At 44.3% G+C, this 14,296-nt stretch overlaps 1 protein-coding gene across 1 annotated transcript; it reads left to right on the plus strand.

Annotated features, from left to right (window-relative positions):
* Nucleotides 1-3,405: 3,405 nt before the first annotated feature.
* On the plus strand, nt 3,406-13,494 carry prdm1c (PR domain containing 1c, with ZNF domain). The gene is made up of 7 exons (XM_030047950.1): nt 3,406-3,624; nt 5,446-5,703; nt 7,663-7,782; nt 8,943-9,195; nt 11,182-12,209; nt 12,320-12,448; nt 12,600-13,494. The coding sequence occupies exons 1-7, from the start codon at nt 3,598-3,600 to the stop codon at nt 13,167-13,169; spliced, it is 2,385 nt and encodes a 794-aa protein (XP_029903810.1). The 5' UTR covers nt 3,406-3,597; the 3' UTR covers nt 13,170-13,494.
* The last annotated feature ends 802 nt before the right edge of the window (nt 13,495-14,296 follow it).

Raw genomic sequence — 14,296 nt, forward strand, 5'->3', positions numbered from 1 at the left:
TCTGGCACATACTGTCTAATACAAACACACATGGAACTTCAGAATAAATCAATGTCGCTGTCACTGTCACTCAGCGAGCTTGTTCTGCCTGCGTGACAAATGACAGGTAAATGACATTTCCACTTCTTTTTTGACAGAAATTTCTCCATAAGCCCTTTCATTACCTCGGCAGTTTGAGAATATTGTGAAAAATGCCACCGTGGAGGCCGAGCCAGCCAACCGCATGCATGCACACACTGCAGGCAGATGCACAGGCGCACACACACGCGCACACTCGTACATATATACACACATCCAGAGCTCTGACAATCAGTTCAGATACCTCTTCATGCCTGAAAAGCTCATTTTTCCCATAGAATTGGATTGAATGAATTACTGATTCAGTGCGAATGCGTAATAGATATCATTCTGTGAAGTGCAGGCTCAGGTGAGAAGGGATTTGAAAGGAGGAAGAGGAGGAGGAGAGGAGGACTGAATAGAAGGTGATGAATGAGATGTCTGAGGGCAAAGAGAGAGAGAGAGAGAAACAGTGAGAGAGCGAAAGAGAGACAGAGAGAAGTGGACTTTAAATTACACGGCGGCTCATGTCAGCAGGCATAATTAGTAGCTTGGTCAGGTGTGGTGAGTGGAGCAGGAAAAGAGGGACTGGGCATAAAAACACAAAACACACCAGAGAGAGAGAGAGAGAGAGAGACTATGAGAAACATCCCAAGTAAGATGAACTTCCTGCAAAGTGGAGAAAGGGAGCAAAACTAGCGTGTGTCACATGCACCTCTGTGAAGTGAAATGAACTCTCAGGCACGCACACATACACACACAAATCACTGAGCCTGTTGTTCGCAGTTTGTCGCGTGTCAAGCGTGTGGAGGATAAGTCTGCAAATTCAGACTGTTCTGTCGCAGGCTGGCAGTCTGCCAACGCGAATGTTGCCTTTGGAGAAAAGAACAAGAGCCAAGCGCGTCGGGGGTGAAAGCTGCTGGGCTGCCCATAAACTTGCTGCACAACAGCATTATCCGCACGGTGTGGATATCACCCCCACCGAGCCGCACAGAGGGACAGCTGCACTCTGGGTAAAGTCCTCTCAAAGAAAACACAAGATCTCAAGGACCGGGCCAGCGAGGCCACAGAACACATTCAGGACGATCCCATTCATTTACCATTTTATTCACTTCAACCTATCACAGCTCAAAGAATGCATGCATGCAAAAAAAAAAAAAAAAAAAAAAAAAAAAGAGGAAAGGACATTTTGTCAGAGCGACAGCATTCGAAATTTGCAGCAGTGCCAAACTTTGTGGTACTATATTGAAGTAAATGGGTTGTGCATTAAAAAAAAAAAATCCCACAGCAAACATGTGCCATTTGAGCTTGTACAAGATAAAGATTTAACTATATTTAAAAACAAACACACAGTTTACATAATGCAGACTGGTGATTTGCTTAGTTTTTCTTGTAATTGGTCTCAAAATGACGGCTTTATGTCCAGCAGCTGTGTAATTTATCCCAAGCCAAGATCTAGATGTTAACATTACCTACATCCAAAAGTAAATTTACATACACTGATATATCAAATTTGAGCTAGTTAACAATATAACAATCACATTATAACACCTGGCTGGGTAAACTGAGGCATAAACAGAGGAGTTTCCGCCAACTGGCACAGCTCGACATTTTGCTCCGCCGTGCTTTTTCATGCATTTTAGTTTCAAGAGATTGACTAATTTTTCAGGCTCCCGCAGCAGCTTTACAAGCACAATAAAGAATTATTTTTAGGCCCAAAGCCTGGCAAACAGATTATTTCAGAACAAAGGGCCACGCTGCATCATTTAACCTGAAGTTCAGCCTTCAAAAACATCTATGGAGATGAAAGGAGGAGAGAGATAAAGGACGGGAGAATCAGAACATAAAACTTGGAGAATCATAACCCAGCTGCTCTTAATTTTTTTTTTTCCTCCCTCCCTGTATTTTTTCCATGACATTAACAAAACACTACTCTCCCGGTGTGTGCGTAAAATAGGTATAACAACCGGAATGTACTGTTTGTCTTGGTGGAATAACAAGATATTCAAATGGAAACAACGCTGTTTTTAATGTGCCTATACTTGCTGTCATCTCTGCTTGATGACACTTAGGTTAGGTTAGGTCGGCTTTATTAGTCTCTAGAGATTTTGAGTTCACACACAACATACGTGTACACATAAGTATAATAAACATAAACATAATCTGCCACAAATCCAATACAGCCTATACAATTTGCATTAAAAAAAAATAATTTAAAGAATGAGAGAATCCACACAGGAGGTTTCCGGAGTGGAAAAAGGTGTCTGCAGCAATCAGTCAAACAGCCAACACTCATATATATATATATATATATATATATATACAGTGTCAATATTTCAGTTTGCAGCTGTTGTTGTGACGAAGAGTGGGCTATTAAATTTCCTCATATTCACAGTGTCATTTTACTCACTGTGTTTAAGGCATTTTAAAGTCGCCATCTAATTCATCTGCAGAACGTGCCAGCACTGGCAAATGACATTTCATTTCATTTCAACTAATTATTAAAATCATAAGCATTACTGTAATGTATCCATTTAGCCAGCTCTGCCTTCTAATCGATATTATTCAAAAAAATACAACGTAAAAGCTTCAAAAGTCACACCTCAGCTCTCATTAGCATACACGGGTTTCTATGGCTGATTAGGCTGAAATGTTAATCATTAATTATTATATTTCATACTTCCTAGGTGTGTGTTTACATGGGTTAGTAATGTGTTTGAACGTGACAAGCAAACAAAATTTTGCATATGACATGATAAATTGGACTGAACTGAATTGGACTGAGCAGAATTGAAATGAACTGAACTGATTTTTTTTTTCCTGAGGGGGGAGAAAAATCCTCTTCTGCTTTAAATGTTTGCTTTTGCTTTAAATTGACTTTACACAATTAACACAAAAAAAATCACACCGTCTCCCCTCTCACTTCCTCTGTCCTTGACTTCCGAACACAACACAGGTATGCCTTCTCTCCCAGGTGAGGAGGAGGGGACTGTCAGAAAACGGAGATGTATTTGTCTGATCCGGACATAGCTGTGTGACAGCCAGCGCGCCTCCTGGAGAAAGCTCTGTTGTTGTTCTTATCTGCCTCACGCCCCGGGGCAAGAGAGTGAATGAGCAATGGACAGCTCACTAACAACACCCCCCCTCCACCCCTCCCATCCCTCCTCCCTCCCACACACACACACACACACACACACACAAACACACACACACACACACGCACACACACACCCTCTCCAAGGAGGAGTCATGGGGCAGAGAAGAGGAGGAGGAGGAGGAGGAGGCAAGAGAGAAAAGGCAATGTATCTCTCTCTCTCTTTCTATCTCTCTCTCACACACCTCCCATGTGAGCAAAAGAACGAGGCGCGCGCTCCACTGTTCAGTCCGTCACACACAGGTACATGAAATACTGAGGCTGACTGAGACAGAAAGAGAAAGAGAAAGAGAGGAAGAGAGTGGGGACAGAAGAAGTGGAGCTGCCACCGGTTGCTCGTACAAAAAACTCTCAAGCTTTGAAGAAAGGCATTAACACCCTGCCTTATGTGTGGTTCTTCTCAAGGCTTCACAGTAAGTCCTGCAATATCACTCTCACCTTTTTGGGGCTTAAGTTGGGATCGAGAATGTGCTTATCATTCCTAATTTATGGATTTATGTATGGGAGCAGGAACAGTTTTATTTAATTGGTCATTTTTGCATTCTCACACGGTCCCACGAAACCTAACGCTGTCAAAGAGAGAGGTGAAGAGTGCTTTCTAAAATCAGTTTGTTGCATGTTTAAAACCGCGAGGCACAGCTGTGCGTCTTTGACTCATGTCTCGATTTTCAGAATATATTTTCTGCTGTGTCACTGGGTTTGATGGTTTCGGAGTGAGCTGTCACACTTGTGACAGTCATTCCGAGTCAGCTGTGGTGACATACTTCAGAGAAAAGCACGGCGAAATGTCACCTATCAGTCTAATCTCTATGCGCCTTGTATTTGCATTTCAGTCTTTTTGAGAACAAGTTCAAACAGAGTGTCATATTGTGCTGTTGCAGAATATGTGCCACTATTGCATATAAATGCCAAGTTATTGTATCACTTTGAGGCGGTTTCTGATTTATTTATTTTGTGTTGGCTTGGGAGTTTTAAAGTCTTTGATGGGAGAAATGTCATCAACAAGAGAGTAAAAATCTAAGTAAGAGAAATGTGGTGAAAATTTGTTCCCCAAGCGAGGATTGTTTGTGAGAAAATCCCATTACAGCTTTGTGCTGATAGTATTTGGGACTTTTATGCCATGCATTTTTTTCCTATGAGTCTTTGGTTTTGGTTTGATCTGATGCTGATGAGACAAGAGGAGATAACCCAAGTCACATGAGCTTTACTCTTACCTGCCAAAGCTCTTATCTATTAGTCATCAGCTCAAAGTTAATGAGACGTAGCAGAAAAGGGAAAAAGGTGTTGGTGACATTACCGCATCTGAGAGGATATTTCTAACCATTGTATTTTAATCACAAGCAGCCCTTTCTTCTTTCCCACTCGGGTTCAGCGCTGATCATCATCACATCAGTCCGTGCACTTTGCCTTTGTCGGGGCTGACTTATCCGCCAGCTGCCTTTGAAAGACAACAATCTTTCTGAGAAGGGGGGACTGGGCGGGTGAAAAGGGAGCGAGAGACAGCAAGAAAGGGAGAGAAAGAATGAGTGTGGCCTGGGCCGAGAGCCAGGTCCCAGTCAGCTCGGAGGAAGTCTGCTCGATTCACTGGGAGCACTGGTTTCCTTGTGAAAGTGGTCCCTCTCCGGGGCTGACGTGGACAGGAACCTCCCTTATAGCACAGGGGTCGCGATTTGGATAGTCACAGGATGTTTGGGACAGAGGGGGTGATGGCAAGTATGAAGGTTCCACTTTGAAGTTTGTTTGTCCGGTAGTAGTGGTTTATGGGAAAGTTAGATATTCCCCCACCACACACGAACACACAAACACACTCTTCCTCTTCATCATCCCCACCTTGCCACTACCTCCACTGTGTCACACCTCACTCTCAGGAACCTAATTTTAGCTCCATTTAAAACTGGATTTCCCCTAATCCCTCAGCTGATGCTTGCTGTGGTTTTCCTTGAACGGCAAGAGAAAAGGATGATGTAAATAGGCATTAAATACAGAGAAAAAAAAAGAGGAAGATGGCGGTAGACTAAAGGGGAACAATGAGCCTGGTTCTAAAATGAGATATCTGTCATTCCTAAAAAGAGACACCTTTCTTGCAAAATGATTGATCGCATGAAGTTAAAACAAATTGAGGTGGATTTTAAAGGATTGTCAGGTAACCTATATTTTTTATCAATGGAATGATGACAATGAGGTAATATATATATTCCCATTTTCCAACACTGGTGTATCTGTCTCTCCTGTAGGCCTCTTCCTCTCAGCCCAGCACAGCCATGTTAACCTCAGAGGGGTCACTGCAAAGCTCAGGGGTCATCACCGCAGTGATGCCAGACACACAGGATGTAGACATGACGTCGTGGAGTGAGGCTGAGTTCGAGGAGAAGTGCACTTACATCGTGAAGGACCAATCTCCGGACGAAGACTCCGAAAGCCCCGGCAAGACACGAGCCGTGAGGTCGTTACCCAGAAACCTGGCGCTGAAACGCTGCCCCGACACAGCAGAGGTATGCAGCACGTTGGCCGCACGCTGTTTTAGTGATGCTTATGTCCTTACTGTCATGCTTTGGCTCTGGGTTTGATGCTTAAAAAGATGCTTTGACTTTTTGAATTTCATTTGGTTATAGACACATGTCACTCAATGTCAAAAATTTGTTTTTTCTTAAAAACATGTGAAAATAATAAGATGAGATAATAATGTTAATCAACTTGGTTCCATAATTCTATTGAATCAAGTGTCATTTTCTTTATACTAGTCGGCCGATCTGCCTTAATCTGCCATGTTTCAACATATTTGTTCCTGATCCTTAAATAACTGACACTGCATTGGAAACAACTGGGATTATCTCATTCCACTGGCATATTTTTTTTTCACTTGTTTTGAGAAAAATAAGATTTTAAGACTGAATATAGGATGTTAAGATGGAGATTTTTTTTTTTTTTTGAGTTCTGGCAGAGAAAGACAAATGTATTTCCTGTTGAAAAAGCTTGTTCCATTAAATCAGAGAAATGCATCAGAGAAATGAGAAAAATAACCAATGAGAATTTCTTTATCACTTTAAGTGGCTGTCTCTGCTGTATGTGTTTATGTTTTGTATAACAGCTGAGTTCTTGCGTCACGCTAACATCCTTCCATCTGCTCATCCATCCTCAAGAGGGAAGTACTTGACATGTTGTTGTCTAATTTCAGCTTTTCCTCTCTCCAGTGTCTTTGGACAAAGACAGAGACAATAGCCAACCCCCTCAGCCACACACCCTGAGGTCTCTATGATTAGTAGCTACCTCAGATTCCCAACCCATTGTTCCAGCACGCAATTACACCGTAAAAACACAGGCAGTGGGACCCACCTTATGGAGAAGTACCGTAAATAATCCTCAGGATAAGTCTGCGTCAGCCACAGTTATTTACATGAAAGTGGTAGATGGTTGATGTTTAACAAGGAGGGCCAGGGTGCCGAGATCGCAGATAGCGCGGGCATCAAAGCTGATCTTCAAATGCATAAGAAAAGATTAACTTGGTGAACTGTTTGTGAGGACGCACGGGGTTTCCTGTTCAAATACACAATAGAGGATTAGGGTAGATGAGAGATCATAGTCAGGTGAGATCAGAGGAGGTAGCCCAGGTGTCTCCAAGCTAAATACCTGTGCCACTGCTTTGACCTTCTATTAAGGTCTGTCTGGGGTCTGGATGACACCAAAGACACGGGACGCAACATACAAAGGGAACACCGTGGCACACAAAGACCAAAAATGCTAGACAAAGCCAATGAAAGCAGGCAGAGGTGCCCACTTTCAACTTAAGATAAATTGTAAGCATAAACTAAGGGAAGATCGGACTCCACCATGCCCATATTGACTGAGATGAAAGAAAGAATACATTACCATTGCTTTAGGGGATTTTAAAACGGAGCTTAAGGTGCCGTTGACTGGCTGGGGTGTGCCCATGACACCCTATCCTCTCTTCCCCACCCTCGAGGCTTGAGACGGGAGGTGAGTTTCACACCTGGAGGTAGCAGAACAAGAGTAGTGGTTAAATTTTTAATATGGCAGAGGAACTAAAGATAACTTGTGCGATTGGGTTATGAAATATTCACCATGTGAAGGAAAGACAATATTCTTCTGTCACAGCCTTGCAAATTCTCATTTACAGATTTTTTTTTTTTTTTTTTGTGGTATATAGTCTACGTGAACTATATAGATGAAGTAACCCATCTGATTGCTCACTTCCTTTCCTTGAGACTGTAATTCTTGGGAAACAGTTTCTCAGCAGGCTGACCTGATCTGTCTGGTTAGTCACAAGAGAACCAGCAGATAGGGGATCTGACCATCAGATACGCAAGACTGTTCTTGCTAAAATCTCATCACTCTCCTCAATCTTTGCTTTCTTACTCGGAGGACATCCTCAAGTTCTTACGTTGAGAAATGAGTCTATTTTTTGACGATGCGTTGTCCTTTTTGTTGAACAGGTGCTCGGCGTGACCAGTAAGGAGCTGATTCCTATGGGGACGCGCTTTGGCCCTCTGGTTGGCGAAAGCTACACCAATGAAACACTGTTGAAAGATGCCAATCGGAAGTATTTTTGGAGGGTAAGCGAGATGCATGTGTGTCTCTGGATTTTTGCCTACGTGTACTATATGTTAACTTTGAATATGTGTGTTTCAAAGCTGGTCACATCCTGCATCTCTCTCAGGAGAGGCTGGTCTGGCTGCGGTCTGGCACGAGTTGACATTTGTGGCTTGCATTTGACATCCTGTGAAACTATGACTGCGTCTGTGAATGCTTGGGCAACTCTAACTGCTAATGCGTTATGTGGAGTTAGATATGTGTGCATATAGGTGTGTGTGTGTGCGTGCGTGTGTGTACGTTTGCTGGCTGTAGATATGGCTGTCTGAAGTCACACACAGCTGTTTGGTTTCGGTGACGCAGCGGTTCTCCTCTCTCTCCGCTTCTCTCGGCAGTGCCACGGTGTCACTGCCAGTAAACACACCATCCACATGTACACGCTCCTGATTCTCAAACTCTCACACTGACTAAGCGAGGAAGTGGCTTTGAGTCTGAAAGCCTTTACATTAGGCTGCAAATAAGCCGCATCAGGACACCGGCCTCAAAAAACTATTACACATGCCTGTGTAATTCTAGAGTTAAGACTCAGCAACCTTGAAATAATGAAACTCCAACACAAGCGGGCAATAGTCATAACACAGACAATCTGTTAACATTACAGCCGTGACTCAAGCAGTGACATCGCCTCCAGGAGCAGATTACAAACAAACTTTGTAGAAAACAACAGAGCGGAAGCAAAAATCTCTTCCATGATAAACAAAAGCAACTCTGCAATTAATTTAGCTGAATATTTGATATCATTCTTAGGTTTAAAGACGTTTTACATTCATTCTGATGCACAGCAATGATTCATTACTCTCTGAGGACAATGGGTGAGAGTGTTCGTGGGCGAGAATAGTATAGGCGATACTATGAACAGTCATAAGGTGAAATTCTTGCGTAGTGGTACTATTGTAATCCTAGATGAGCTGTGCGCCTAAAAGACAGAGATGACAGACAGACGGAGACACTAGATGCAACGCCGCATCACCAAATACCTCACTTGAAAGTGCAGATTTACCATAAAAGCTTATGGAAACCTATGACACCACGGCTTCAAATTGAGAGGAGGATATGACATCGATATGCAGTCATCTGAATTTCTTTTTCTTCTCGCTGTCTCTCTGTTTTTCTCACCCTGCAGGTCTTTTCAGGGGGCCACTTACACCACATCCTGGATGGTTTGAACGAGGAGCGGAGCAACTGGATGCGCTATGTGAACCCGGCGTGTAGTGCAGAGCAGCAGAACCTCGTTGCATGCCAGAGCGGCCTGGAAATCTACTTCTACACCATCCGACCCCTTCAGCCGGGCCAGGAGCTTCTGGTGTGGTACTGCCCCGAATTCGCTCGGCGATGCAACTACCCACCACTGAGACAACTGGTCACCGAGAGCATGAGTAAGCCGGAGTACCTATTTAGCATGGCACAGTCATAGGGTGTTTTTGGACACCCGAGGCAACAGCAACCATTCCCCTGCCAAAGCTGTGGGACAGATCTAATGTGTGTTGTTATTTGAGGAATAAAGCTCTTACTCAAAGCGCTGACCGACTGACACACTCTTTGTGTGGGTGTTTAACAAGTTATATAGTCACACCCACATCCCTTTGTTAAGGGTGGACACAAAGGGAGAGAGGAGGGCCCTGAAAGGAGAGAGGGGCTATCTCCAGGTGTAGCCATAGTCCCTATGTAAGGTGAGACCAATTTCAGGGCTTTAGGTAATGTTTCAGTTTCCCTTTTTCCCCCTTTTTTCCCCCCACAGCTGGCAGGTCCCCCTCACACACACAGCAGCAGGCTTTCATTCGCGCACACCAAGAGTGCTGGCAGTGAGACATGAATTTATCTGCGTGCTAAAATACTCATCACACACATCCATACTCACACACAGAGGAGTTTGGGGGAGGGGGGGTTGCCTGAGGTGTTGACACTATTTTGGCACGACTCCCTTTATTTATTTGGCTCTTAAAGACGGAAGAGAGGTAGGAAGCACTCCAGTGACTACTTGAACTTCCTGACAAGGCGTCCCGCTGACAGATTGATATCTCACTGTGGGCTGTTTGTTTGCCGAGAGCTTGCCTCTCAGAAGAAGGGGGAAGGGCAGCGCATGAGGGGGCACAACAGCAGATACGGGCAGCTATGTGTTTATGAGTGAAGTGGCTGTGCGGCTGTTCCTGAGTCCAACTGTAGGTGAAATACGTGTGTGCGTGCACTCCTGTATTTTGTTCTTCTCTGCTCTCATCTTTTGTCTGATCAGGAGTGAGTCAGTTAACCGGCATCTTTCTCCCTGACTTTGTAGGTGTACAATGGAACAATAGGATAAAATATAGATTTTTACATTTAATTAACCCGACCTGTGCATACAACCACAATGGAAAATTAACCACCAATTAAATGTCTGTGTGGCGGAATGATAAAACAGGCTGGTGAATCTACAGTTCACAGTGTAGATAAAGAAAGAAAGAAGTAAGCTTCCCATTTTGCATACGCTTGCGGTAAACAGTCATTTACAATTGTACTTGATGTGCTGATCCTGGTCCTCTAATGCAATAAACATACTGTAACCACTCACTCCTCTCCTACATGCTATCTGTCTCGTGATCAGACCCCCATTGTTTCACTTCTGGTATCTGCTTTCATAGAGTGCCCAGGCAGGTCTGGGAGACTGCAGACAATCTTAACAGACACACACACACAGACACAAGCGCGCAGACATGTAAGCTTAAGTACACACACACACACCTATCTGACAAAACCACACTTGGCGTCTTTTTCATCAAAGCACACAGCAACAGGTTGGACTGGAGTCGTTTTCTTTATGACGAAAGCGGCAGGCTGAGATGTCAACAAGAAACTGATGAATGTATGATCGCAGACTGATACGACTGTTCGGGAAGGTGTTATCCAGATGATCATGATGTAAATCTATAAATGCATCAAAGTTTGAAAGCTATAAAGATAGTTGGATATTTGGAAGAGCCCTACAATAATATAACACTTTCACAATGAGCAAGTTTTACCCCCGTCAGAGTCCAGTCCAAAACATGGTGATTTATTGGTAATTTGTCATGTTACATATGATAAAGACACACCGAGGTTAGGGTTGCCTGGCTAGAATGTGAAGCATTTCCTGAATCACTGTGCATACGCAGGTTGCACATTAGCAGGTGATCCATTTACACCTCTGCCGATTGGAGCTGAAGCTGATAATTATTCAGGGTTGTTGCAAGTTTTTGAACATGGGACTAAAATACCAGGTTAACTAAAATACCAGCACAAGACCCCTATATGGTAAAGGGCTTTTAGGTAAGGGATATCAGACTTAGGCCTCTGTCTAACTTTTGGTTACATATTCTCCTGATGTCCTGTATGCCTTTTCTGCCCCACAGAGAAAAGTCAAGCTCAGGACAAGACTACAGGGAAACGAGGACACAGCGTCTCAGAAATCCTCCGGAAAGAGACGTCTAAATCACTGGCAAGCTCCTCCAGACGGCCGGACAGTCCTTTGTCCCAAACCAGCATCCCAATGTTTCCCCTGTGTCCCCGTGTCGTCTACCCCCTTCAGCCCCACTCAGAATCTATCCATGGCCCTAGTTATGCACCTGTGCCGTACTGTGGCCCTCCAGCTCCCAAAAGGCCAGCTGTGAGTAGTCCTGTCACCTCCCATTTGCACTTCACCTTAAAGCACAATCAAGGGCCTATCACAGCCAAACCTTACCAGGAGTCCTCACTTCCGGACCATGTTCATCCTGGCCTGAGGCACACTCCCTACCTACTGCCTCACTACCCACTTGGCCTCAGCACCATTCTACCTCACTCATACCCATTCTACGGTGATCGACTAAAACCTCACATGACACTCTCATCTCAGTTACTACCTTTTGATAGCTATGCACACTTCCTCCATGCTTCAGCCAGTGGACACAAAGACTTGACGGCTGCACTAACCAATACCAAACAAGACCTCATCCTTTCACCAACCAGTGGGCACAAAGGCAACAAGGACCTCATGTCCAGAAGGACAAACTACCTCAGGATCCCCAACATCACATCATCTGGCGACCTCAGAGATTTCAAACACTCCCCCACCAGCAGTGTCTGTGAAGATTTCCCATCACCTTCGACATCCACTGATTCATCTATGGCCACTTCTCTCCGGGGGACTTTGCCCTCTCTTGCCCCTAGGGGCGGCTCACCACCAGAAGGCATGGCTGCCTCCTCTGACTGCCTCCCTTCCAAACCCATCTCTGCCACACAGAGCAATACTGAGGACGTAATGGACCTAAGGAAGACCAAACGGGGAGGACAGACCATTGGCTACAAGACCTTGTCCTACCCTCTCACCAGGCAGAATGGAAAAATCCGGTACGAGTGCAACATCTGTGGAAAGATCTTTGGCCAGCTGTCCAACCTCAAGGTTAGTTCCTTCTCATGTCACTACTCCATCAGTAACTGCACTTGGTAACAACCATCGTTTAGAGGTTCTGCTAATTTCTAAAGATCTCATCTCTGACATGCATTCCTCAGGTCCATCTGCGAGTGCACAGTGGAGAGCGCCCATTCAGGTGTCAGACCTGCAGTAAAGATTTCACCCAGCTGGCCCACCTACAGAAACACTACTTGGTTCACACGGGGGAGAAACCACATGAATGCAAGGTATAGCTATTGCTGTCAATACGCAACAACTGCCCCTACAGTTTGTATTTGACTCCGAGGTGCAGGAAAAATGTATTTTTATACCTGAGACTGAAAAAGTCTAAATGACTAGACTATGTCTAATATATTCCTCGTGTCTGACTTGATTCAGGTGTGCCACAAGCGTTTCAGTAGCACCAGTAACCTGAAGACCCACCAGCGGCTTCACTCAGGTGAGAGGCCCTACCAGTGCAAGCTGTGTCCGGCCCGCTTTACTCAATTCGTCCATCTCAAGCTTCACAAACGCCTCCACACTGGCGAACGACCTCATCGGTGCCCTCGCTGCCCCCGTGCCTACCTTCACTACTGCAGTCTCCAGGTGCACCTCCAAGGTTTCTGTCCTCTCTCCCAATCCTCACCCTCCCACAAACCCTCACCAGAGGAGCTGAACCGTGTCAACGCCGATATCGAGAGATTTGACATGAGCGAAGCGGCAGAGCGGCTTGAGGCCATGGCTGCAGAGGCCAAGCTGGACAAGGGCAATGTTATTGGCCTAATAAAAGAGATGGAAGCCCAGACCTCTGGCCACCAGGACGGTGCCGAAGGAGAGAACATGTTCTTGAAGCTGAGCATCTACAAATCAGCAAAGGAGTCCTCTGCCCTACAGCTGCATCCCAGCAGCCCTCTACCTCTGCGTCCAGCCAGCATCAAGTTGGAATTAGGCTGCATATCAGAGTCCTAAGACATCTTTGCTAATCCATCCATATAATCCTCAGAGGTCAGCTCAGCAGCTGTCTGTTAGTGCCCTATTTGAAGTAAAGCCTTATTTCAATCACAGATTGCCTAGCCTACACCATACCAGGACCACAGTATGTGAAGTAGAGGGACTTCAAGAGAATGCACAGACAGTGACTTCTTAGTGTTGATGTCTACATATTTGTTAATTTATTACACGGTTAATATTAATCTAAAATTAAAAATCTAAAGACTGGAAATTTGTGATAAAATAATTGCTTAGCATGATTTTCTGTTTTTCTACTATCTGTTTTGTAACGCTAGAATGTTTGTCCATGTTGAGTAACAACTAAACAAGTGATTATGCATACAGAAAGTTTGCTCTTCTTCATATTCAAATTATTTTTGTCCAGTGTGACAAAGGTCTTTCTCTCTATCTGTGTGTAAGTGTATTTTCATGTCTCATAACTGCGTAACTGACAACTAACTGACAGACATGAGGGCAGTGTTGCTGAGTGAGAAGTTGAAAGCTTGGGTGTTTGTGTGTGTGTGTGTGTGTGTGTGTGTGAGAGAGAGAGAGAGAGAGATGGGGGAGTGAGAAACAGAGAGAGACGATGATACAAATGGAAAGAAAAAAAGGCTGTGCATTAATATGTGTGTGGGTGTGTGTGTGTGGGATAATATGGTGGTGACATGGACATTAAATCACATGAGTCTCGCTCTACTCACTAATAAGTCTCAACATTTCAGTCTGGAGAAAGATCACACTCACACAAGCAACAAAATTAGCTTGGCTATGAATAAGAGCCTGGTGCTCATTTTATAAAAATACTGACCTCGACATGTGAGTTTTGATGTGAATCACTGACCCCAGTGAACCCACAGCAGATGACTGCACTGCTTTCTTCTGTGATATGATAACTGTAAAAGCTATTTTTGAGCACTTCTCTTTTTCCCTGGACGCAAACACAATGTAAATGCAAGATAAAAGCTACAAAACAATCAAATTAACATACCAAAAAGCTACATCACAGGACTGCTGGCTCCACCACAGGACAGAAATAGCACAAGACTATGGCCCAGCAGTGCGTTATCACTAAAATACAAAACTAATGAACAACAATCACACTCAGT

The sequence above is a fragment of the Myripristis murdjan genome, chromosome 24 (genome assembly GCF_902150065.1).
Source record: "Myripristis murdjan chromosome 24, fMyrMur1.1, whole genome shotgun sequence".
In the NCBI taxonomy this organism is placed as follows: Eukaryota; Metazoa; Chordata; class Actinopteri; order Holocentriformes; family Holocentridae; genus Myripristis; species Myripristis murdjan.